The sequence below is a fragment of the Ovis aries genome, chromosome 7, assembly GCF_016772045.2.
Source record: "Ovis aries strain OAR_USU_Benz2616 breed Rambouillet chromosome 7, ARS-UI_Ramb_v3.0, whole genome shotgun sequence".
In the NCBI taxonomy this organism is placed as follows: Eukaryota; Metazoa; Chordata; class Mammalia; order Artiodactyla; family Bovidae; genus Ovis; species Ovis aries.
In genome coordinates this window covers 17,558,310-17,581,950 of record NC_056060.1, presented here as the reverse complement: position 1 = coordinate 17,581,950, position 23,641 = coordinate 17,558,310, and the positions used below count along the sequence as shown (strand labels likewise).

At 37.0% G+C, this 23,641-nt stretch overlaps 1 protein-coding gene across 4 annotated transcripts in view; it reads left to right on the top strand.

Annotated features, from left to right (window-relative positions):
* Positions 1–23,641, top strand: part of UACA (uveal autoantigen with coiled-coil domains and ankyrin repeats) — an 88,020-nt gene that overhangs the window by 49,557 nt on the left and 14,822 nt on the right. For all 4 annotated transcript variants that reach the window (XM_042252118.2, XM_012180860.5, XM_060418896.1 and 1 more), the window contains 11 exons: positions 4,142–4,230; positions 5,913–5,977; positions 6,785–6,842; positions 12,939–13,009; positions 13,112–13,218; positions 14,757–14,938; positions 16,326–16,363; positions 19,176–19,244; positions 20,277–20,384; positions 20,891–20,923; positions 21,429–21,527. In XM_042252118.2, the coding sequence (XP_042108052.1) occupies positions 4,142–4,230; positions 5,913–5,977; positions 6,785–6,842; positions 12,939–13,009; positions 13,112–13,218; positions 14,757–14,938; positions 16,326–16,363; positions 19,176–19,244; positions 20,277–20,384; positions 20,891–20,923; positions 21,429–21,527 (919 nt within the window). The remainder of the gene's footprint in view (positions 1–4,141; positions 4,231–5,912; positions 5,978–6,784; positions 6,843–12,938; positions 13,010–13,111; positions 13,219–14,756; positions 14,939–16,325; positions 16,364–19,175; positions 19,245–20,276; positions 20,385–20,890; positions 20,924–21,428; positions 21,528–23,641) is intronic.

The window sequence follows — 23,641 nt, the reverse complement described above, 5'->3', positions numbered from 1 at the left end:
AGTTGGGTTAAAGGGTAGATCTAGATTCTGTTTTGTTCAGTTCAGTCGCTCAGTCGTATCCGACTCTCTGCGACCCCATGAATCGCAGCACGCCAGGCCTCCCTGTCCATCACCAACTCCCGGAGTTCACTCAGACTCAGGTCCATCGAGTCAGAGACGCCACCCAGCCATCTCATCCTCTGTCGTCCCCTTCTCCTCCTGCCCTCAATCCCTCCCAACATCAGAGTGTTTTCCAATGAGTCAACTCTTCGCATGAGGTGGCCAAAGTACTGGAGTTTCAGCTTTAGCATCATTCCCTCCAAAGAAATCCCAGGGCTGGTCTCCTTCAGAATGGACTGGTTGGATCTCCTTGCAGTCCAAGGGACTCTCAAGAGTCTTCTCCAACACCACAGTTCAAAAGCATCAATTCTTCGGCGCTCAGCTTTCTTCATAGTCCAACTCTCACATCCATCCATGACCACTGGAAAAACCATAGCCTTGACTAGATGGACCTTTACTATCCTCTATAAATACAGCAGTTCAAACCTTATCTGGGAAACCTTCCAAAGTTAGAGGTGAAAAGTCTCATTTCCTTAAATACCTCTCTGCCTTATACTTGCATGAGTTTTTTTAGAATACTAGAAATCAGATACTAAATATAGAAGTGAATATTAGGAAGTGAGTAGTTAATGTTTGGTGTAGGTCACTGCCTTAGAATGCTTCGATACATGAATATAGCAGAGCATGACTTCAAGTTGTTTATAAGAGCACTGAAGTTTAAGAAGCCCCAATTTTTTGTACTGTTTCCGTTTTGTAAAGTAGGCAAGTTGACGGCTACAGAAACTAGTTATTTTGAGTCCTGCCTCTACTTTTGCTAAATTTTAAGCCATTTATAGGGCTCACAGTATAAATAGTAAAAATTTAATATCAAAACTGTTGTTTATTTTTTCTCCAAGTGCCATGATGTTAAAAGTTCAAAGGATCTTGTTTGTGATGAAAATCTTCAGTGAAACCTTATTTCTTCAGTTTTGTCTGCCCATGCTTTGAATGTTTTGAATGAATGGTTACTTGAGATTTTGTTCTGACTCTTTTGATCTAAGGTTCAATTTTGAGGGAAATGACTTATATTGATAGAATTATGCAAATCTGGTATAAAATGATGAACTGTGAACTTTAGTTTATGATGTACTGTGAACTTTAGTTTATGACACATTTGAGTAGTATAAGTTTTTGAGGTATTCACTATAGAATTAGAATTCTTTTTAGGATTCATAGGATAAAGTATTTTCCTTTTGTTATTCACACACAAAGTGTTTCTTAATTAAAGCATTTTATATTTAGTCAAGTACAGGACATACTAGAAATATATTTTCTATAGTTATAAAAATAGTTTAATTTGGAATGATTTTTTTTTTTGGTTTTTAATTTTTGAAATTTAAGGCAGAATTAACATGTCCTTCTTGATCTGTGAAGTGAAAGTGTAAGTCACTCCATCATGTCTGACTCTTTGCAACCCCATGGACTGCAGCCTTCGAGGCTCATCTGTCCGTGGGATTCTCCAGGCAAGAACATGGGAGTGAGTAGCCAATCTCTTCTCTAGGGGATCTTTCTGACTCAGGGATAAAACCCAGTCTCCTGCATTGCAGACAGATTCTTTACTGTCTGAGCCATCAGCAAAGCCCCTCTTGATCTCTATACAGTTTCAAAAATGAAATATTTGAGGCCTTAGATAGTCATTACAAGAATATATTTTATTCCTGGTTACCTGTTTCCCAGGGATGTAGTCTGTTGCCAATACAAAATGGGGCAGGTTCACCTAGAATCCCTATTGCCCCTTGGAGAGCTGTGAGTTCCAGTTCCTGACTCGCCTTCCCCTCAGGCTGCCAAAAGGACTGTTCAACCTCTCAGTTTTTTTTCTCTCTAAATAGCAAATGCTCCTAGAGAAAAAGTAGCTCGATATTCCAGGTTCACCTCTCTGGGCCTCTGTGCTTCCCTGCATGCTGTCTTAGTAATTTTTCACTATCATGTTAGCTCACTGATAGCTTCAGGCAGATTTCTTATTTTGTATGCTTTTCTGGTTGTCTTCAAACAACCAGAGGTGGGGACTGTCCAGATTACCTGGATCTCCTATTGTAGTAGTAATACTTGTCTTGTTTTTAAAAAGAAAAAGTTGATTTTTTAATTGAAAAAGCATATTTCTATAAAGCAGTTTTCCAGGTTTCCTTTGCAACTCTGCATACAGTGTAATGATTGGTATATCTTCTTTCTGAAGCACATCTACTATCTATAGCACACCCATATTAATAATGCATTGTAGATTTGCTCCGATTTCTGCCCTCGTAGTGCATCATCGGTATAATGCTAAGTTATTTTGGAGAAGAGAAGTCTTTCAAATTTTGTGAGCTAAGAGGTGAAAACAGGTAGACAAAGAATGAGATCTCCAAAGTTGTTTGAAGATGGAAAACCTTTGCATGAAGGAAATTACCATCCCTGAAAAAAGTTCTCAGTGCACTGCATAATAGAATTCCCCGCTTCAGTGCTGCAGAAAGAATGATACCCTCAGCCTTACAGCAGTTCAGTTCTACTATAAGGAGAAGTTGTCTGACTTTTAGGAGCAGTACATTCTTTTTATCAGAAGTATCTCTCTCTCATTCAAACTGCACACAAACCTGATTTACTTTACTTAGTGCTCGGTCTCTAGTTTGCGTTTATATTCATCATAATGCGAATGGAGGCATAATTGAATATCTGAAAGTGAATTTGCAAGGTAGCTCTACATTTTGTTTCTGAGCATTCAGTTATTCAAATATTTGAGGGTCTATCATCTGTCTGGTGGGCTTCCCAAGTGGCTCAGTGGTAGAGAACCCACCTGCCAATGCAGAAGACACGGGTTTGATCCCTTGGTCGGAAAGATTGCCTAGAGAAGAAAATGGCAACCTACTCCAGTATTCTTGCCTGGTAAATCCCATGGACAGAGGAGCCTGGTGGGCCACGGTCCATGGGGTCGCAAAAGAGTCTGACACGACTTAGTGACTGAAAAACAACACCACATCTGTCTGGTACTTTAATTGGTTCTGGGAATACAATAGGAAGCAGAACAGCCAAGAATCCCTGCTTTCTTAGAGGAGATTAATAGACCATAAAGAAAATAAAATTTGAATTTATATGTATTAGAAAATGCATAGTTACATTTAAAATAATGAAGGCAGGGATGAAGGAGCTAGGAGTACTAAGGTTTTAGGGAGTGGGACAATGTAAAATTTTTACGTGGTATGGTGAGGGAAGACCCCTGCTGCGGGGTATGCTGCCGAGTGTGTCTACATCCAGGCATCTTGCTGAGCCTTTATCTCCTGGCATCTTCACAGTGGTTACTGTACTTGTTTATGGCCTGAGTTCAACATCCTTTGCCAACAAGTCCTACTATGTTTACTTACAGTATCAGTTCGTAATGCACACAAAGTATTTCTATGTTTGTTCATTAAGAAAAGTATTAGATGATCAAAGAAACACTGGGATATTTATCCTGTATCTTGAATACTTGATGACTTAAAGTTATGTTTTTAAGTAGGCTTTACTTGCTTTATTAGAAAACGTGCTCAATTCTGCCTGTTTGTGTGAAATTTCAACCAGTCACACAGATCTCTTGAGTGAAAGGAGGAATTATGTGGTAGTACTTGGGGGAAAGAAGATGATGCCAGATTTTTGTGGCTTTCAAGTATAGCTTAGCTTGTTTTGAAAACTTTTCTATGCCAGCTTTAATGTGATAATTCTAAAGAGATGGATAAGTGTTTTGATCTCTCTTTGGCCTTAGCATTCTGTGGTATCTTCATTTGTTTTGGCAGTTTCCGTATATTTGAAATTAAGTAAAATAATCTGATAGAAAATTTTCAGTGCATTTAAGGTCTAAACACCAGTGCCTCTGTTATTGAAAAGATAAACTATAGGGGTAGTGATATAAATATGGATTAAAATGAGTTTTTCAGTAATGTGAAATACGTTTCTTTTTTTCTTGTATTAAAAATGTAAGTGTTTAGTGTAGCCTTTAAAATGCATGTGTGTACGTGTGTGTATATAGGGGTATCGAATATAAGATGGCTGAATGTAACATTAAAGTTGACCTTGGGTAGTTTCCATGGCATAACAAAATTTTCTTTTTGTTTAGCTTTCATGTTGTGGCCTCAAAGGGAAATCTTGAGTGTTTGAATGCCATCCTCATACATGGAGTTGATATTACAACCAGTGACACCGCAGGTATGTTTGCCTCCATAGTACAGAGAAGACAAGCATTGTCCACTGATAATGCTCTCAGTCAGACTTAAATGTGATTTACAGAGAGAAGGCTGTAACTTTGTTTCTAATTAGTTGAGGTATTGTGGGGGAGAGGGCAGTGTAGCAGAAAGCATGACTGAACAGATTAGCAGCTGGAGACCTGAGGTCTAGGGCTTGTCTTGGTAGTGTTATAGGATTCTAAAATCTCAGACTTGGAAGAATCTATAGGGGCCATTTAATCTATACTTATGTGCTATTCATGGCTCAGTGGTAAAGAATCCGCCTGCAATGCCAGGAGCCGTAGGAGATGTGGATCCAATTCCTGGGTCGGGAAGATCCCCTGGAGGAGGGCATGGCAGCTCCCTCCAGTTTTCTTGCCTGGACGATTCTGTGGACAGAGGAGCCTGGTGGGGCTGCGGTCCATGGGGTCACAAAGAGTCATGCATGACTGAAGCGACTTAGCACACTATTCAGCGACTTAGTGTACTATTCAGTATATACATTCGTGCTGTCCTGAGGTCATTTGGCCTTTGGTTAGACTTGTTGGGGAACTAATTGCCTCATAACAGCATCACCAATAGTGGTCATAACAAGAATAGATGATGCTTTTTTTAACATGATAATAGATGACGCTATTCTGCTAAGCACTTGACATGTACTAACTCATTTTATCCTCACATCCAGCCAGTGAGTCTGCAATGCACTGAGTTGTTAAGTGATGTGCCAGGGTCCTTCCATGTATGAGTCACAGTCAGAGTCTGTGTTCTTAACTGTCAGGCCTCATGAGGAGACCTGGTCTGTTTGGCTAGCTATATTTATAAAAAATTATTTCTTCTAGACCAGCCTCCTGCTTAAACTTAGTCATACCTATGTCTGTCTTTTAAAATACTATAGCATAAATTTGTTTGCATATCACAGGGTAGATTTTAAGTGTTTGAATATAGCTATCACTTTTCTTTAGTGAATGTTTTAATTTTCCATTTGGATAGACAATCACTGGAACTTATACTTTGTTACTCAGTGAAATATGGGAGTTGACCTAGAGCAGAGAGTTTCCTTAACAACTTTAATGTTCTATCCTGTGACTTCATGTGTGGACAAATAAATGCATTACTGTTAACAGCATTCTGTTTGGAAATGGAAGGCAAGGAGGGAGAGAAAGAGAGACATCACAGATGAGTTAGTGAGGTAAATCTTTACCTAAAGGTATATCAGATTCTTAATTGAAGACCACACTTTATTTACTTGCCACCTTTAAATGAACAAAAAACTGTTTATTACACACACACACATACACACACACATATACACACACGTGTGTGTGTTTTCCATTGATGCAGAATATTCATTTTTAGAAATTTTGGACTAACTGTACCTTTTCAGAACTCATAAAACTTTATATGTGTATCGTGCTGATTCCAACTCCGACATATGTCTTTCTTGTTTTTGTCTGTGTTCTTTCTGCTTTGGATGTTTTGTCTAGTGACCAATCTGAGTGATTTTTGCCCTCCTTCCTTCAGTGCAAATAAAGCTCAAACTTAAAGCATGCCTATAAATGAAGTCGCCTGTCAACTGATTTTGGAAAAATCAGTCACGTTTTTAAGGGGAATTCACATGTGAAGAAAATAACCCTTATCATATATTTAAAATTATCTCTTTTCTAGGAAGGAATGCTCTTCACCTGGCTGCAAAATATGGGCACGCACTGTGTCTACAAAAACTTCTACAGGTAGTAAAAGTGGTTAATACTTTGAATTTATCACTTTGACTGCAAATAGTAGATGTGTTTTCAATGCATTTTTGAGACTTGAGATCAAAGAAAATAGTAGGCTAGCTTTGACTGTTAGCTTATGTAATAGTTTTTCCATCGTTTGTGAAAGAATGTGAACAATAAAGAGCAAAAACTCTGAGGGAAGTGAATTGCATAACTCAGTGTATTAAAAATAAACAACAAAGACCTGACCTTCCTGTTGACATTAGCTAGAGATTGGAATTTTCTGTGGTCTGGTATATGACTTGAGATGAAGTGGCACAGTGTAGAATCTATATGTTTCTATATAAACACCAACAAGTCAGACTGTATAATAGCGTCATTAGTTAAGCTTGTAATCAGGCAACCACAAAGTTCTATGAACTAGTGGGCTAGATTAAGTTTTTAGTTGAAGAGTCTAGTCACACGTTTCCTTGAACATGTTTGCTACTGAGTTTCACAGCAGAGCTCATTTGTTTTTTTCTGATTCAATTGTTCAAGTTTTAACCGTTACAGAAAAAAAACCCAAAAACCAAAACAATAGCCGTTTCTATATTCCATGCTATTGTAATGTACCATATGTTTTCCTGTTTGCTGGAACACTGTTAAATTTATAGTATAATGTTATTGTATTTGTCACATGTCAAAATATTTATGACTTGTCTAGTACTCTTTAGAGTTTTTGATAAATGCAGTATTTTTAAGATAACAGCTGTTCATTTAAATCACTATATTTAATTTGAAAATAAAACTTTCTTACATGACTAAATTTCTGTGTTTTAACAGTACAATTGTCCCACTGAACATGTAGACCTGCAGGGAAGAACCGCACTTCATGATGCAGGTAAGCAAAGGTTTCAGTTGGACATAAATTTGTGTTAAATCTTTGTTCAGTTGGACATAAAATCTTTGTTAAATGGCTGGGCATTTAAATTGACTTCAGAGTTTAACATACATATGTTTTTGTAATCCATGGAGAAACAGAATGTTATGAATTTTTTATGTACTCAAGTTTGAAATTGGGGAGATTGTACAGCTTAAAAAGATTTCATTCAGACCGTATTTACGGGCCAAGATGCTAGATACTGAGAGTCCAAAGATGAATAAACCATAACCTTGTTCTCAAGGAGCTGTAAATACCGTGTGCATGCTTGGGGACTGGTAGGAGAAATGGAAGGAGGACATTTCTCTTTCTTAAAAACTGTATTTGCCTCGTTAACATGTCTGTACCTCATTTTCCTCATCTGCTGAATGAAGTTAATAATACTGCTGCCTTGTGTGTTTAGTCGCTCAGTCCTGTCTGACCCTTTGTGACCCCATGGACTGTAGCTCACCGGGCTCCTCTGTCTATGGGGATTCTCCAGGCAAGAATACTGGAGTGGGTTACCAAGCCCTCCTCCAGGGGATCTTCCCAACCCAGGGATTGAACCCAGGTCTCCCGCATTGCAGGCGGATTCTTTACCGTCTGAGCCACCAGGGAAGCCCAGTAGTGGCTATAACTGAATCATGAATAGTGCCTGGCATGTAGTAACTTCTCAATTAGTGGTGGTGGTGCTTGTTTTGGTTTAGAGGTATCAGTGCTGACTTTGATATCATTGTAATGTGCTCTATTTTAAAAGAGATTTATATTAGTAATTTCAAGGATTTTATTAATATCAAAGTTTATCTGCATTATTCTTTAGGTGTCTTAAAGAAAATGATTAGAAAAAGTTAAATATTTAAAGAGTTTTGGAATGTAAGATAGTTTGACCCCTGGCTGGACTCTTCTAAGACTGAAATTCCTAGTTAACTAGAAGTTCAAAGAAAAGGAAAATAAAAGAACCACACTGTTTCCTTTCATGTATATGGAATAATGTGGTAGTTAGAGTGGTCCCTTGAAAAATGTATTATACTTCAAATTTCCTTCAAACTTTTATAACTTGATTTTCTTCCTTAAAAAAAATGTACTTTTATGATAGTTTAATCTTTTACACAGTGCATTTTTAAAAATTTTGGAAGAGAGTACTATTATTTGCAAAGCATTTTTACATACATTATCATTTGAGCCTCACAATGACCCCTGTGAGTTTCTGTAGTTTTTAATTTTTATGATAATTTTGTATATTTTGTATATTGCTACTTGTATAAAAATAATTAAGTAATTAAAAAAACATAAGCCTAGATTCATATGTAATATACTTATCAAGCTTGTGTCGTTACGGAATCACCAAACAGATTTATTTAAATTTGACACCATAAAAAAAATACAATTCAGTTCTGTAGCACTAATTTATTGCGCTTGATAGAAATAGTAAAATGATTTTGCTGCTTAATGAAGTATGAATTTGTGTCATGTGGTATTTTTCTTCTCCTACCACCTTTTCATAGTTATTTTTTAATCCATCCAACCTTAATAATAACCACGTTTTTAAAATCATTAAAAAATTTTTATTATGGAAAATTTCAAACATAATGTTTAACTATCATATTAAAATATGTTATACTGTTCATCCAGTTTAGACAGTTGTGATCATGTGGCCAGTCTTGATTCATTTATACCACCACCCGTTATTCTACTCTTCTGGCATATTTTAAATCAAATCCCAAACATCATATAATTCTATCCATAAACAATTCAGTTTTTATCTCTGAAAGATAATGATTCTATTTTGTAACCTAAATGTAATATCATTACCACAGTGTGTTTGAAAATAGTTTCAATATCATCTATTCAGTGTTCAGCTTTCCCCAGTCATTTTTACTTTTTTAAATACCTGAGGTATAATTATTATACAGGAATTTAGATAATTATATAATAATGTATTACATATTATTAATGATATGATACTGTACAATTTAAAATATATTAAGAGGACAGAATATTTTGATAAATATTCTCACCAAAAAAAAAAACAACCCCAAAACACATACAAACAAAACAACGCAAGGAAATTTGTGGAAGTGATCCATACGTTTAGTGTCTTGATTGTGGTGATGGTATTACAAGTGTGCTTTAGTCCAAACTCATAAAAATGTATACATTAAGTGTGTATAATTTTTTGTATATTATAGATTTTATTATCCTTGTCTACAAAACTGGTACAACTTAACCAATTGAAATCTAAATATTTATTCATTAGGTATATTGATGAAGTTAGAATGAAGACTGAGTTGATGTAATAAAAGAACTTCAGTACCAGCTGCTTATTAAAAAAGTGTTGAGTGGTATATATGTCTTGAGGTCATTCATGCACTGAATTTTTTCCATCTTGTTGCTCCACTTTCCTCTGGTATCTTTCTCAGCTACGTCATTGCAACTGGGTTGTAGTCATATCCATGTTCCCGCTAGCAGCAAAGGGAAGGAGAACTGGGGGAGCAAATGCCCGAGATCTAAGGCCCAGATTTGGAAGTGGTAAATAGCCCTTTATTCATAATCCATCAACAAGAGAAAAGTCAGTTGGTGGCCTGCAAAGGAGGCCCAGAAATGTAATCTCCAGATAACTAGTCACGGCCCAGCTGCTCCACTGCAGAAGAAGGGGAGAACAGATTGGTACCAGTCGCCACAGTCCAGCCTTCTGGCCTTCCAAGTATTCCCTCAGCCACTACTTCCCACACATAGAACCTTTGCCCCCTCCCCAGGGAGAGGATACATAATCAGTCCAGTTGCTGAGGCCACCTCAAAGTCGGGCTTCTGGGTGCTGTGCTTTTGTTTGCCTCTGAAATGGCTCTTGATGGTTCAACAATTTGTAAACTCACAGAAAAGAAATCTACTCTTCATAATATATAGTGATGAAACAAGAACAGGATAAATAAACTAAAGTCTCTGTTTCAGAAAAGGGAGAACTAGGAAATACGCAGCAATCACTGATCAGTAGCAGGCATCAAATGCTGCTGAGCAAAACTTGCAGAGGCTTTCAGCTGAGGTCTTGCAGTAATTTCTTGGTTAACTGCTCCATGTGCCCCCCCCCCCCCGGTTCTGTTTCCTGTGAGAAATCCCTTGTCATTGTCATCTGTGGGCCCTAGCGCTGCCATCTCAGAGGTTCTTACTTGTCTGTTATCCTCTAAGACACAGATAAATTGGATGCTGGAAGGTATGCCTTCTATATAGGCAGCTTAAGTGCAGGAAGAGTTATTGGTTTAGCTGCCTGGGCTTTCGGATTTGGGGATAGTATATTCATTCCCTCAAAACCTTGGTAGGTTTCTCGCTTGTTTGTTGCCAGCCACTTTCATATACCAGAAACCATTTATTTTCTGGACATAAAAATTTAAACCCTCCTTTATTTCTTGTCTTTATTTCTAGAGTCATAATTCTCTACCTCATTTTATTTTTTTGGCTAAAATTTAGAAAATTTATTTATTTATAAAATATTCCATATAGTGTAGAACATTAGGTTAATTTACAAGATTTTAAAAAATTGTTATTGGAGTATAGTTGATTTACAGTGCACAAGTATACAGCGAAGTGAATCATTTATGCATATTGCCACTCTTTTTTTTTTTCTTCAGACTTTTTTCCCATATAGTCCACTACAGAGTATGAAGTAGAGTTCCCTGTGCTATAGAGTAGGTTCTTATGAGTTATCTATTTTGTATAGAGTGGTGTGTGTATGTTAATTCCAATCTCAATTTATCCCTCTCCTCCATCCCCTGGTAACCGTGTAAGTTTGTCCTCTATGTCTGTGACTCTACTTCTGTTTCGAAAATACGTTCATTTGTTCTCTACTTCATTTTAATACTGATATCTCAAAGTCATCTGAAATAATAGTGTTGTATTAGGAATCCCACTCCAGTACTCTTGCCTGGAAAATCCCATGGGCGGAGGAGCCTGGTAGGCTGCAGTCCATGGGGTCACTAAGAGTTGGACACGACTGAGTGACTTCACTTTCACTTCTCACTTTCATGCATTGGAGAAGGAAATGGCAACCCACTCCAGTATTCTAGCCTGGAGAATCCCAGGGACGGGGAGCCTGGTGGGCTGCCGTCTATGGGGTCACGCAGAGTCGGACACGACTGAAGCGACTTAGCAGCAGCATTAGGAATATAGTATTCTCAATTCGATCTTTATTCCAGGACTGGACCTTTTTTTTTCCCCTTTCTTTATTTTCCTTATTGCGCAGTCTTTGAGAAAAGTTGTGACCAGCAATAATTTTAGATCTTGGTGTTTGGTATAGAGAAATAATTGGCTTCCTGTACCTGTGAGATCCCAAATACGTAGGCACTCTGTTTGCTTCCAACAGTGTGCATAACTAATTCATGCTTAACCTCATCACTTTCTTAAAATACCTTACTAAAAGCAGTAAGCAGCTGTCAATATGTACTAAAATTTTGGCTCTTTTCTCTTGCTTTGCCTAGAAAGATTCCATAGTCACATGGTGTACCTTTTAAATTAGAACACATGATGAATCTAGCAAATGTTTTGCTACAGCATGAGAAAAATCAGGAGGTTCCTAGCCTGAAATACATTTTACTGACTACCTAGTATCCATCCAGTAAACCGGTGCCATGTAATTTAGTTATCTGTTTAGTTATTAGCAGCACCTGACTCCCAATAGCAATTTTTGTCTTGATTAGGGATAAGATTCTACCACTGTGACAAAATAACATTGGCTTTAAAAAAGGCACAGTTTCTTTCATGTCACAGCCCTGATGATGAGATTGGCTTATTCCTCTGCTCCATATGATCCTGCGGGGACCCAGATTACTTCCATTTTGCAGTTCTGCCATTGCCTGGGGGTGTTGTCCTCTTCTTTAAGGCTGAAGCTGACAACAGGTATCTGTTTTCCTGCTAACAGGAAAGAGAAAGATTATGGAGGAATGTATAACCACATTTTGTAGCCCTAGCCTCAGAAGGTAGCGCACATCCCTCCAGTCAGACTCAACTGGCGTGATCTAGCTTATGTAGTCTTGCCTGCATGCAAAGGAGACTGGGGCCTATGGGCTAGGTGAACCACCCTGTGACTGGCACAGGTATTACCACGGAAGAACGGTGAACAGCCAACATTTTCTATCACAGCACCTTTAATACTGACTTTACTTATGCAATATGGTATAGCTCTCAAATGTTTTATCCATTACATTTGTTCATTATTATTTGGACCTGAATGGTTGTTCATTTCATAATTCTGGGATTAATGTATTTGATTTCAGTTTTATCTTTTTTTAAAAGGTTGATGGTATATTTTATATAAAAGATTGCTGGATTAAAGACATCAGAAATGAAAAATTTACTTGATTTTTTTAAATGTATGTTTGGTTTTACTTTATTGAATTTTACAGAAAAAAAATAGAACATTGACTTAGTTGTTTTTATACAGATAATCTAGTATCAACTCATAAAAATTTATAAAAACTCATGGGAAGTATGAACACATTTTATGAATTTGACCATTTTTTCCTGATACAAAAATGAACTCTAGTGTCAATCAGAAAAGAAGCATAATGTGACTAATATAATTTTTAGCAAAATGACCCTGCTTTTTGCATAATTAAGGTCAGACATTGCAGTTTCTGCTTTGAAAAGGGCATGTGAACTGTATGAGTCATACTTTATTAACTGCAGCTCTTCTATTTAAAAAAGAAAGAAAGGATATGATTCTTTAAAAAAAAAAATCTCAGCTAATGCTTCAAGGGTCCAGTCAGGTATAGCCATATTTTAAAGTATACTCTGAATAGAAAATTTAAGTTAGATTTTCATTGTCAGTGTTTACCCTTAGAACAGCAGTATATTCTTATCTTCTATAAGAATGACAGTATTCCTTGGTTCTAATAAATTATACAAAACGGTCTTGTTGGATCCATTTTCAGATAGAAAAATCGATACTTATAGTGCTAAACTGAGAGTGGAGGATGTAGAGCTTGGGATTTTAGGGACTGAAGAATTTAGGCCTTATATGGGTCTTGTAAAACACCACGTGTCAGCAGCAGATGTTTGCCATTTATCATTTTCCTTTGTTCCTCACAGCTATGGCAGACTGTCCTTCTAGCATACAGCTGCTCTGCGACCATGGGGCCTCGGTGAATGCCAAAGATGTGGTAAGTCACTTTATGTTTATTGTCATTTCAACTCATGGATTCTAACTTTCACATTTTGGGAGATCTGTTGTCTTAATGCTGTCTTATTTTTTTGTTCCTTAGGATGGGCGGACACCGCTTGTTCTGGCTACTCAGATGTGTAGGCCAACAATATGTCAACTGCTGATAGATAGAGGGGCGGATATTAATTCCAGAGACAAACAAAACAGGTGATTCTTTTATTAAGGTTCCCTAGACACGAGCCGATGCCCAGTGATCCTGAAGCTCTGCTGTTGTGACCTGGCCTTTCCACTCCCTGTGGTTCTCCCTTCCTTGGAATTAGCATTCACTACTTACTTTTCTTCAGAGTTGGCTGAAGAAGAGGGGAGGGGGGAAATAGGGGATGATGAGAGGGTGAACTCGAAAAATATGCTGTGACTATGGCCTGTGTTTGGTCAAAGAACTGAAGAAAGAGGAATTATATCCTAGTTATTTTTAACTTTTAAAATAACCTTTAGTGAAATGGGCTCAAATAAGGAAGAAGAATAAAAAGGTACATCTACAATCTACTTCTTCATCAGTGAATCTTTTGAGAGTAAAGGAGTTCTCGGCTGTCCTGGAGATGGACATGTTTCAGTGTAGGTTCTTTCAAGGTGTTTTCTCTCCTTTCTACCTGGGCACAATGCCACCTCCGTCTCTGAAACTGAGTTCATTTCTGTACCCCAGCACAGATTCCATTCATTTACTTCTGCATCTGTATTTGATGTTATTTTAATTGATGTACACTAGCAATTTCTGTCTGTATTTCTCCCTGTCTTCTTTTCTGGGTTTAGTGTATCATGCTGCTTGCTATATTGTAATTCTGATGTTTATAGTCACAGAGTTTCTGACAACAACGTATCCAAAATATGCCCATTTCTCCAGGGGAAGCATTATAATAATTTATGACAAGTTTCTGAGATTTTTGTAGATGATTACTAGTAAAATTGTTGGTTTCCTTTCAGTTAATCTTATTCTCTTAAACATGTATTCTATTGTTTGTAGTTCACTGGAAGTAGATAAGTATAATAGTCTTTGGATGTCAGATTTTATAGCTCTGATCGTTTTTACTGTTCAGGCATCCCAAAGGAGGAAATTCTTAAGCAGTTAAATCATTAGTGTGATTTTTAAGAAAGTGACTTTTTTATACTACTTTGTTTTTATGACACTCTAATCTGGCTCCGAGCATGATTAATACAATTTGATATAAGAATAAATTTTAGATCAGAGAGGCGTGATCTGGCTGATCCATGTACATAATGTCTTATTTAATAGATCTTATGTTTTTCCAAGTATGTTTGTCTCTTTTTCATTGCTGTGCTGTGCTTAGTCATGTCCGACTCTATGTGACCTGATGGACTGTAGCCCGCCAAGCTCCTCTGTTCATGGAATTCTCCAGGCAAGAACATTGGAGTGGGCAGCCATTCCCTTCACAGGGGGGTCAGGAAGATCCCCAGGGATTGAACCTGGGTCTGCTGCATTGCAGGAGGATTCTTTACCATCTGAGCCACTGTAAACTAGGGGAAGTCCTGCAAACTAAGACACAAGCACATGTTTTTATAAATGCAATGGAGTTAAAATATAAAAATATGAAGTCAAATCTGTGTGTGTAACAATATAGCTTTTTAAAGTCATATCTGTTCTTTAAGAACGGAGCCTCTGAAAGAGATTTCTGAAATATTTTTTGGATCCTTCTTATGGTCTTTTATTCTTCCGTCTTCGCTTGTAGGACTGCTCTCATGCTAGGATGCGAGTACGGTTGCAAAGATGCAGTAGAAGTCTTAATCAAAAACGGCGCTGACGTAACCTTGCTGGATGCCCTTGGCCATGATAGTTCTTACTATGCAAGAATTGGTGACAATCTGGACATTCTAACCTTATTGAAGACGGCAGCGGAAAATTCCAACAAAGGTACCAGCAGCTTTCTGTCATTAGAAAAGTGCTAGTTAATAAAGCGTGCTAATAAAGAACAGCTTTTTAAAATTTACATGGTAGAGCTACAGTATTGTAAGGGGCAGAACACTCCTTACTTTCAGCAGTACTGTTTCATCTCCCTCTCTGCCCCAGCTGTGCGGGTTCACATTATAGTCACTCATTTTGGGGCAGTGTGTGTTACCTTTACTGTCTAGCTCATCCAGTCAACCCTACTCTACTGTGGAGTAATTTAAGAACTGAACAGAAAGACCCAAATAAAGGGCTTTACTATACATATTTTTTGATGAGGGGTGAGGGATTTCAGGTCTTATACTTAAAAAGTCTTACAGAATCATTGTTTAAACGTGTATATAAAATATTCAATCAAGATTTATTGAATACTTGTGTCAAGTACATTTCTATGCTTATTAAAGAGAAATTGGAAAGTACAGAAAAGCACAGCAAGTAAAATTAGTCACTCATTCTGCCACTTCCCTGATGGCTCAGATGGTAAAGCGTCTGCCTACAATACGGGAGACCCGGGTTCAATCCCTGGGTTGGGAAGATCTCCTGGAGAAGGAAGTGGCAACCCACTCCAGTACTCTTGCCTGGAAAATCCCATGGATAGAGGAGTCTGGTAGGCTACAGTCCATGGGGTCGCAAAGAGTCAGACACGACTGAGCGACTTCACTTTCTGCCACTGAGGAGCCTCTACTAACATTTTGAGCAATATTCTTCCGGTCTATTCACTATGCATAAAATTGAAGTCACCTGTAGTCAGCTATAGATTACTTTTTTGTAATATAGTTTGAAAACTTTTCCCTCATAAGTATTTTTTCTACAGTATGATTTTTATTGATGTATACAATTCAATCTGTTTACATTTAATTTGGTTAAATAATTTTCTATGGGTGTTATTTAAGTTGTTTACAATTTTTACTAATGTAAATAAGCATTTAGTGACTGTCATTATGTGTAAATGTTTTAGCATGTTTTTGTTATACCCTTAGAATCACTTCCTAGAAATTGAGTCAGGTGGTTTCAGGTCATGCACATTTCTTTAAGCTTTTGATATATATCAACAAGTTGCCTTCTCATTTAGGAGTGCTTTCAATTTTGCATTTTTCACCTCCCTTCCCTCCCTAGCATAGGATATTATCTACATGGACGTTATCATAGGAAAAAAATACTTTACCAGTTAGATAGGCAAAAATGGTGTTTCACTGTTATTTTAACTGTAAGGTAGTAAGCTATAAAGAAACTTAGAAATTTATTTCTTTAATATTGACTTAATTATATAATTAGGGAATGGAAATCTACCTGAGTTAACCTTCTGTCTCACTGTTCCTCTTTCTCCTCTCTTTCCCTCTCTTTATATCTTCAGGGAGAGAACTTTGGAAGAAAGGACCATCTTTACAACAGGTTAAAAATTATGTATATTGTACAATTTAAGTAAAGTGCTTGGCAAACCTGGTTAATAGTTATATTTAACTGTTTTGAGTTTAAATTCATGTTGTTCTCTCTTCTCAGTTAATCATGCCCATGTAGAACCTAGGTCATGAGATCCTGAGGCTTTATACAGATACTGTTGCTCAGCTTGAGACAGTGGGTCTTCATTACAGAGAATGTATCCAGTGGGCAATAAGCAACCTCCTGATCGCTGGTCTTGAACATCTAGCCCTTTCAAGTGTAAAATGTTGCACCTTGTTGAGATTCTTTGATGATGAATATTAGTCTGGCAGACCGTAGACAGTTTTCTATTCTCATTTAGTAACAGAACCAAATATATCCTGATGTGGGAAAATTCTTCCAGTGCAATAAGAAGTGAAGAAAACAACTCAAAGAAGATTATATATGTGATTTCAATGCCACTGTTAACATTTTGATTTTCTCTTTTGCTGTGTGTATTTAATGAGGACTTGACTTTAAAAGGGGCTCCATTTGTGGCTCAGCTGATAAAGAATCCTCCAGCAATGTGGGAAACCTGGGTTTGACCCCTGGGATGGGAAGATCCCCTGGAGAAGGGAAAGGCTACCCACTCCAGTATTCTGGCCTGGAGAATTCCATGGACTGTATAGTCCATGGGGTCGCAAAGAGTTGGACACAACTGAGCAACTTTCACACTGACTTTTAAAACAACACAGTACATGAAGTAATTCATCCCTTGCACTAACTTTAGTATCAAATCAGTACTTAACCCTGGTTTTGTGTCTCAGTAGATGTCTAATTATTTCCCTTGATCTCTTTGAGTTAAAACAAGTGGGTTTGCTTTATGCACTCTAACCATCTTGCCCAAAGCTAGTGTAGGCAACTCTCCTCTTCTGCTGGCTGTTCCCTTCCAGGCTTTCAGCTTTTCTCTAGTGAGAAGGACCTGAGCACTTCCAAACCCTGAAGAGAAAGTAATCAGGTACCTTCTCAGCCATCCTGTCATCATTCTGCATCATTTCTCTAGCCCACACCTGAATCTGAAAGCTATATGAAAGCATGCTGCCCTTTCAGTCCATCAGAATTAAGTGATATGTCCATGCATGGGTCATGTCTGCTGTCACTTTTTTTCCATCTGGAGCACCTGTCTCCTTAGATAACCTAAGTTGGGGTAGAGGGAAATAAAATGTATACTCTTATAACTGTACCAGTCATCTCACCCAGATTCAGAGAAAAATGATTCTGAAATATACAGGTATTTAAAAGAAAGAATTCTTGAATATTAATATGGGAATGGTATCTTAATGAATGTTATCTAAATGAATTCATGAATTAATATTCTACTAAGAACAATGAAACATTTCAGTTATTTATTAAATATATTTTATAATAGCTGTTATAGATAAGATTTGTTTCCAAACTAAAGGACATGTAATCCTTGTTATCAAGAAGCCTGTAGTTTAAAAATAAGATGTATTCAGTTACTGACTTTATGCCCATTACTGTTCTAAGTGCTGGGGATATCAGTGTTCAAAGTCCCTGATCTCATGGAGCTCCCAGCCTAGTGAGAGAGATGAAGAAACAAATAGGTATTTAGTATCCTAGGAGATGCTTTGAAGACCAGCAGAACAGGATGAGGGGAGGCAGAGACAGAGGGCAGGAAGCTATTTTAGATGGTGTGGTCAGGAAGTAACATTCCAGCAGAGGTCTGAAGGAAGTGAAGAGGGAGCCAGGGGCTCTGTGGGTGAAGCCTCAAGGGCAGAGGGAATGGCAAGTACCAAGCCTCTGATGAGGGAACGTGTCTAACACGTCCAAGGGGCAGTAGAGGGACAGAGGGACAGGAACCAGGGAGCAGAAGAAGGCGAGGGCAGGACATGGTATGATGAGACTGGTCAGATTCCACATGAGAACGGACCTTTGGTAGAAGCAGTAAAGCTAGAAATGTCGTTTGGGCCAAATTGTGGATATGAAGTATCATCTTAATGGGAACTTTTTTTCCCTCTAATTCCAAATCCAAGTTGATTTGAATGATAGTTTAAACACTTGAGTAAACAAAACTCAACAAATAATGCAAACCATAATTACCTTAGAGAATTAACACATTTACCTTTTTATTTATTTTTTTTTAGATCTCAAATTATTGTGTAGATTTACAGATCAATTTGGGCAAAAAAAAAGGTTATTTTCTCTCGTTTAATGATTGTGTTGTGTTTTTATTAAAGCAAATCTCTAAGCTGGAATAAAGTTTCAAAGCAGTAAGTGTACAGAAACGGATCATGTACCAGCCAGGTCGTTTAGAAGTCTTCCATGTAGCTTTCGTCAGCGCATTGTCTGTCTCTTTCTTATCACACCCTCTGATATTTTATTCCATCAGTACTCAAAGAAACAATTTCCATATTTTCTTTCAATGTTAATATAACGCTCCCTTTTCTTTTTAAACACCAATTCCCTTGTTTTGGCAATAGTAGCTGGTGCTTTTTAGTATAACTTGAGTTTTGCCTCTAGTATAAATTCTTCTTTTTAAAATTTTGTGACTTTGGTGAAAATAGTTAATAATAGAGATTTTTAAATTCTGTTATTTTTTAGTATTTAAAAATAGACTATATTTGATTCCTTTAAAACCTATATTGTTAAATATCTTTTCCATTTGGAGTTTTAAGTGGAAACACTGCCACCTTGTGTTTTGTACAGGAAAATTAAAACTTCGATAAGCTGAAAATCACTAATTGGGGATATTTCCTATTGAGGAAAATGTACTTTTCTTTATTCTTACACTGGGTAACCTGTGTTTTCATATGTTTTGCCAAAGCGAAATTTGTCTCAGATGCTAGATGAAGTAAATACGAAGTCAAATCAGAGGGAGCATCAAAATGTTCAGGTAAAAAGAAAAACATTGGTATCTTCCTTTGCAGAGAATTCCAGTGTTGTTTGTAGTGAGGTTTGGGACAAGAAAGGAAGCAAAAATGGGAAGTGGTATGGATAAGTAAGGGCAGGAAGAGAAGCTTGTTATGTTTTGTGATTCTGTTTTTTGCATAATTCCTTCTAAAAGAAATGACTTTTGATATGAATGTTTTTGTCAGTATTATCTTACGGAAAGTATTGTTTTAATATACATTAGGAAGTAAATAACTTTATATAACTTTTTGTTGATTTAAGTATGTCTGTTTTAGGCCATAAATCATACATTTGTATTTCAGAAAATTAATTATGACAATATGTCATGTGAATAAAATAAAATCTGAACATTTTCTTAAATTTTAAAATTTTGACTAAAAAAAATTTTTGTTATCCACACAGTAATTTTACCTTTTATGTTCATTAAAGTGTTCAAAAAATAATTATTATTTGGGTTGCATTGGAAGATGAGCCATAATTAAATGGTTTACTTTGTGACAAATACCATTAAAATACAAGCTGAATAACCATTTCTGTACAATGAAATAAAAGCAATTTGGGAGGATTTTATAGTTTACTAAGTAGTGTTAAGAAAGTGAACTATAGCCTTAAATGTTTTATCAGAGCCCTGAAGTGATGGTTAGGTTAACAAAGTGTAAGAATATTCTTCACTTTTTTAAAACTCATCAATTTGAGAGGTGTTTGGCAAAAGTTAAAATGACATTCTTCTGCTATTTTCTATTTCTAGATGATGCTTTTATTTCTTATTTATTAGAATCATGATTTGCTATCTTATATATAGTTGTGTTTATTAGTTATCATAGGACTGTAATTTTCTACATTATTTCTCATGTATAGATTTTGTTATTTAAATGTCATTGAAATTATTGTATCTTTATACTTAAAGCTGTTTGTATATGTATATATTTATGATAGTGAGCTGCTTTTAGAAATTTCTTCCATAAGAGTTGCTCCTTTAAAGTTGGTCTAGCACCTGTTATCTTTACTGTTGAAGGATCTGGAGATTGAAAATGAAGATCTGAAAGAGAGATTGAGAAAAATTCAGCAAGAACAGAGAATATTATTGGATAAAGTCAATGGTTTACAGCTACAGCTGAATGAGGTAAATAATTTGGACGATACCAAAACATCCAAAACTATTTCACTGTGAGTCATCATCATTGTCAATAACAGTAACGATCTGGCAAGTCATGGTGCCAGATGCTAAAGGAGGTAAAATCAGGTCATTGCCCTCGAGGAAGGTTATATCTTATTAAGACCTTTATGTGAAACTTAATGTCAAATCTAAGAACAGAGAACACTTGGTCTACGGTGATAACGCTGGAGTTGTGGGATTGGAGAGGAAGGAATGGACAGAAGTGAGGAGGAGTAAGTAAGAGTTTTAAGGAATTGATGGGTTGTCAGAAGAGGGTAAAGTGCTTGTGAACAAGGTCAGTGAGATGAATGAAGGACAGTGGAGAGCACAGAAGTGGTGGCACGGGCATTTTCTTCTCACATCCTTGACCCCACGCTCAGCGACATGCACGTCTTTTTAAAATATATTTGCCAAGCTCATGCTTCTTAAACTTTCAAGAGTGAAAATATATTTCTTCTTCTTTTTAAATTTAGGAAGTAATGGTGGCTGATGATCTGGAAAGTGAGGTAGGATGATTAAGTTTTACTTTAAAGCTATAAAATATTATGTAAATTGAAGAGAATATTGCGGTAGAAGTTTTAAGTCCTAAATTGAGATGGAGACAGAATTTCTTTTTGGTTAATTGTTCAAAGGGAAAAACAAAACCTATATGTGACTGTAAACTTAGGTTTTGAGAATAGTGGCATGGGTTATTGTAGGCATTGTTGTTACTCCTCTGAATGTCTCATTTTCCATGAGACTTGTCATGAAAAGATATTAAATTCTAAGCATTATGAAGAAAATGTCTGAAAATAATGACTTAAACCACAGAAATTTGAATTTTTCGTAATGTTGTTTATATGTTTTGTGTATTACTAGTATATTAGTCTGAAGTTTGACTAATAGTTAAAAAATCTACCAGGTTAGAGAATTCATTAATGATAGTCCTCAAAGTAATTCTAATGCACATTTTCTGTAGTACATTTTATGCACAGTATGATTCTGTGCTGTATTTATTCCTTTTCATTTCAGAAAGAAAAGCTGAAGTCCCTTTTGGCAGCCAAAGAAAAGCAACATGAAGAAAGCCTAAGAACTATTGAGGCTCTGAAAAGTAGATTTAAGTATTTTGAGGTACAGAAAGCTTAAGTAAAGTATTTTGTGCAACTTATAATGGAAGTGGTAAAGGGCTTGAAGTCAGACATGAATTTGAATTATCACTCTCTTTTTTATCACTCAGGTGATTCATTTAAAGTCTCTGAGCTTTTTGCTGCTTTGACAAAAGTGGAGTGATTGTTTCTTTTCCCACAGAGTTGTCATAAAGGTTAAATGAAATAATTGAAATTGACTAAACCAACATTTAGCTCAGTTCTAGTTTCTCTTCCCCAACCTTGCTCTTTGTCCATTTTTACCATTTCAAGACATCATACTTTTAGCTGTAAAATTACAATGATTCTGATGGTGTTAATAAAAAGCATCATTTGAATGAATAGTGGTAATTCCAGGATTATCTCAGAAAGAGCCTTGTGTATATACAGACTTGTTTGGTGAGGGTAGTGTGTTAATAAGACTCAGATCATATACTTATCTTTAGTTGACTGAGTTAGCTCTTGGTTTTTCCAAGACTATGTTTTTCTTAAAACTTTTAATCAAAATACACTATACATTAAAAAGTACATGTTAAAATGGATAAGTTGAAGGATTTTCACAAATTTGTCAGAAATCAAACCTCCCAGATCAGGAAATAGCACATCACCTTTATCCAGAAGCCTCATCATGCTCCCTTCACCAAGGGTTACTACTCTCTAGACCTGCAACTGTATAGATGTGTTTTTCAAGGCCATAATACATATTTTTATAAATGTTGTTCAGCACTGGGGTCGCTGAAGAGAGTAGCTGATTTGATGTGAGTCTTTTATCCTTATTGTGAGATACAACTCCAAAATACATAACAGAAGTCAATTTTTTCTTTGTAAAAAAAAAAAAAAGAATGGGTACTGCTATGAAGAAGAATATAAAGACAGGGATGAAACTCGCAGATATAATGTTGCGTGAGAGAAATCAGACGCAAAGAGCACATGCTGCACAGTTCCTTTTTTATGAAGTGCAGAGCCAGACACGGCTCGTCTGTGCCGAGACAAGGCTCCTCTGTGCCGATACGGCATTCTTAGCACCCGACCAGCCTTTCAAACCTTTCTTTGTACACGTGTGTGTGTGTGCTCAGTCTCTAAGTCGGGTCTGACTCTGACTCCCATGGACTGCGACCCACCAGGCTTCCCTGTTCATGGGGTGTTCCAGGCAAGAATACTGGAGTGAGGTACCCTTTCCACCTCCAGGGGATCTTTCCAACCCAGGGGTTAAACCCATGTGTCCTGTGTCTCTAGCATTGACTGGAGGATTCTCTACCACTGAGCCACCTGGGAAGCCCCTTCTTTGTACATAACTTTTGTTATATACATGAATTCATCAGATGGAATCTTATTATACATCCTATTTTATTAAGCTTTTGCATTCAGTTTAATGGGGACATTTTCCCCAATCAAATGAATTTTTATGCTTGAAATGATTTTTAACCATTCAAGAGAAAATTATAAGGTCCACTTTATTTGTGACCCAGTGTTTATGAAAGTGAAAGTGAAGTCGCTTAGTCATGTCTGACTCTTTGCGACCCCATGGACTATAGCCTACTACACTCCTCTGTCCATAGGATTTTCCAGGCAAGAATACCGGAGTGGGTTTCCATTGCCTTCTCCAGAGGATCTTTCAACCCAGGGATCGAACCTGGGTCTCCCGCATTGTAGGCAGATGCTTTACCATCTGAGCCACCAAGCGGTTATTAAAAACTAAGGAATCATAATTTATAATATGGAATATCCACTGCTATCTCATCTCACTTGAAAGTCTTCAAAAATTGCCACAAGCATTGCTATATTATGTGTAATACTTAGTTTAGTTCTGTTGCTCAGTCATGTCCGACTCTTTGTGACCCTATGGATTGTAGCATGCCAGGCCTCCCTGTCCATCACCAACTCCCGGAGTTTACCCAAACTCATGTCCATTGAGTCGGTGATGCCATCCAACCATCTCATCCCCTGTCATCCCCTTCTCCTCCAGCCCTCAATCTTTCCCAGCATCAGGGTCTTTTGCAATGAGTCAACTCTTTGCATCAGGCGGCCAAAGGATTGGAGTTTCAGCTTCAACATCAGTCCTTCCAATGAACACTCAGGACTGATTTCCTTTAGGATGGA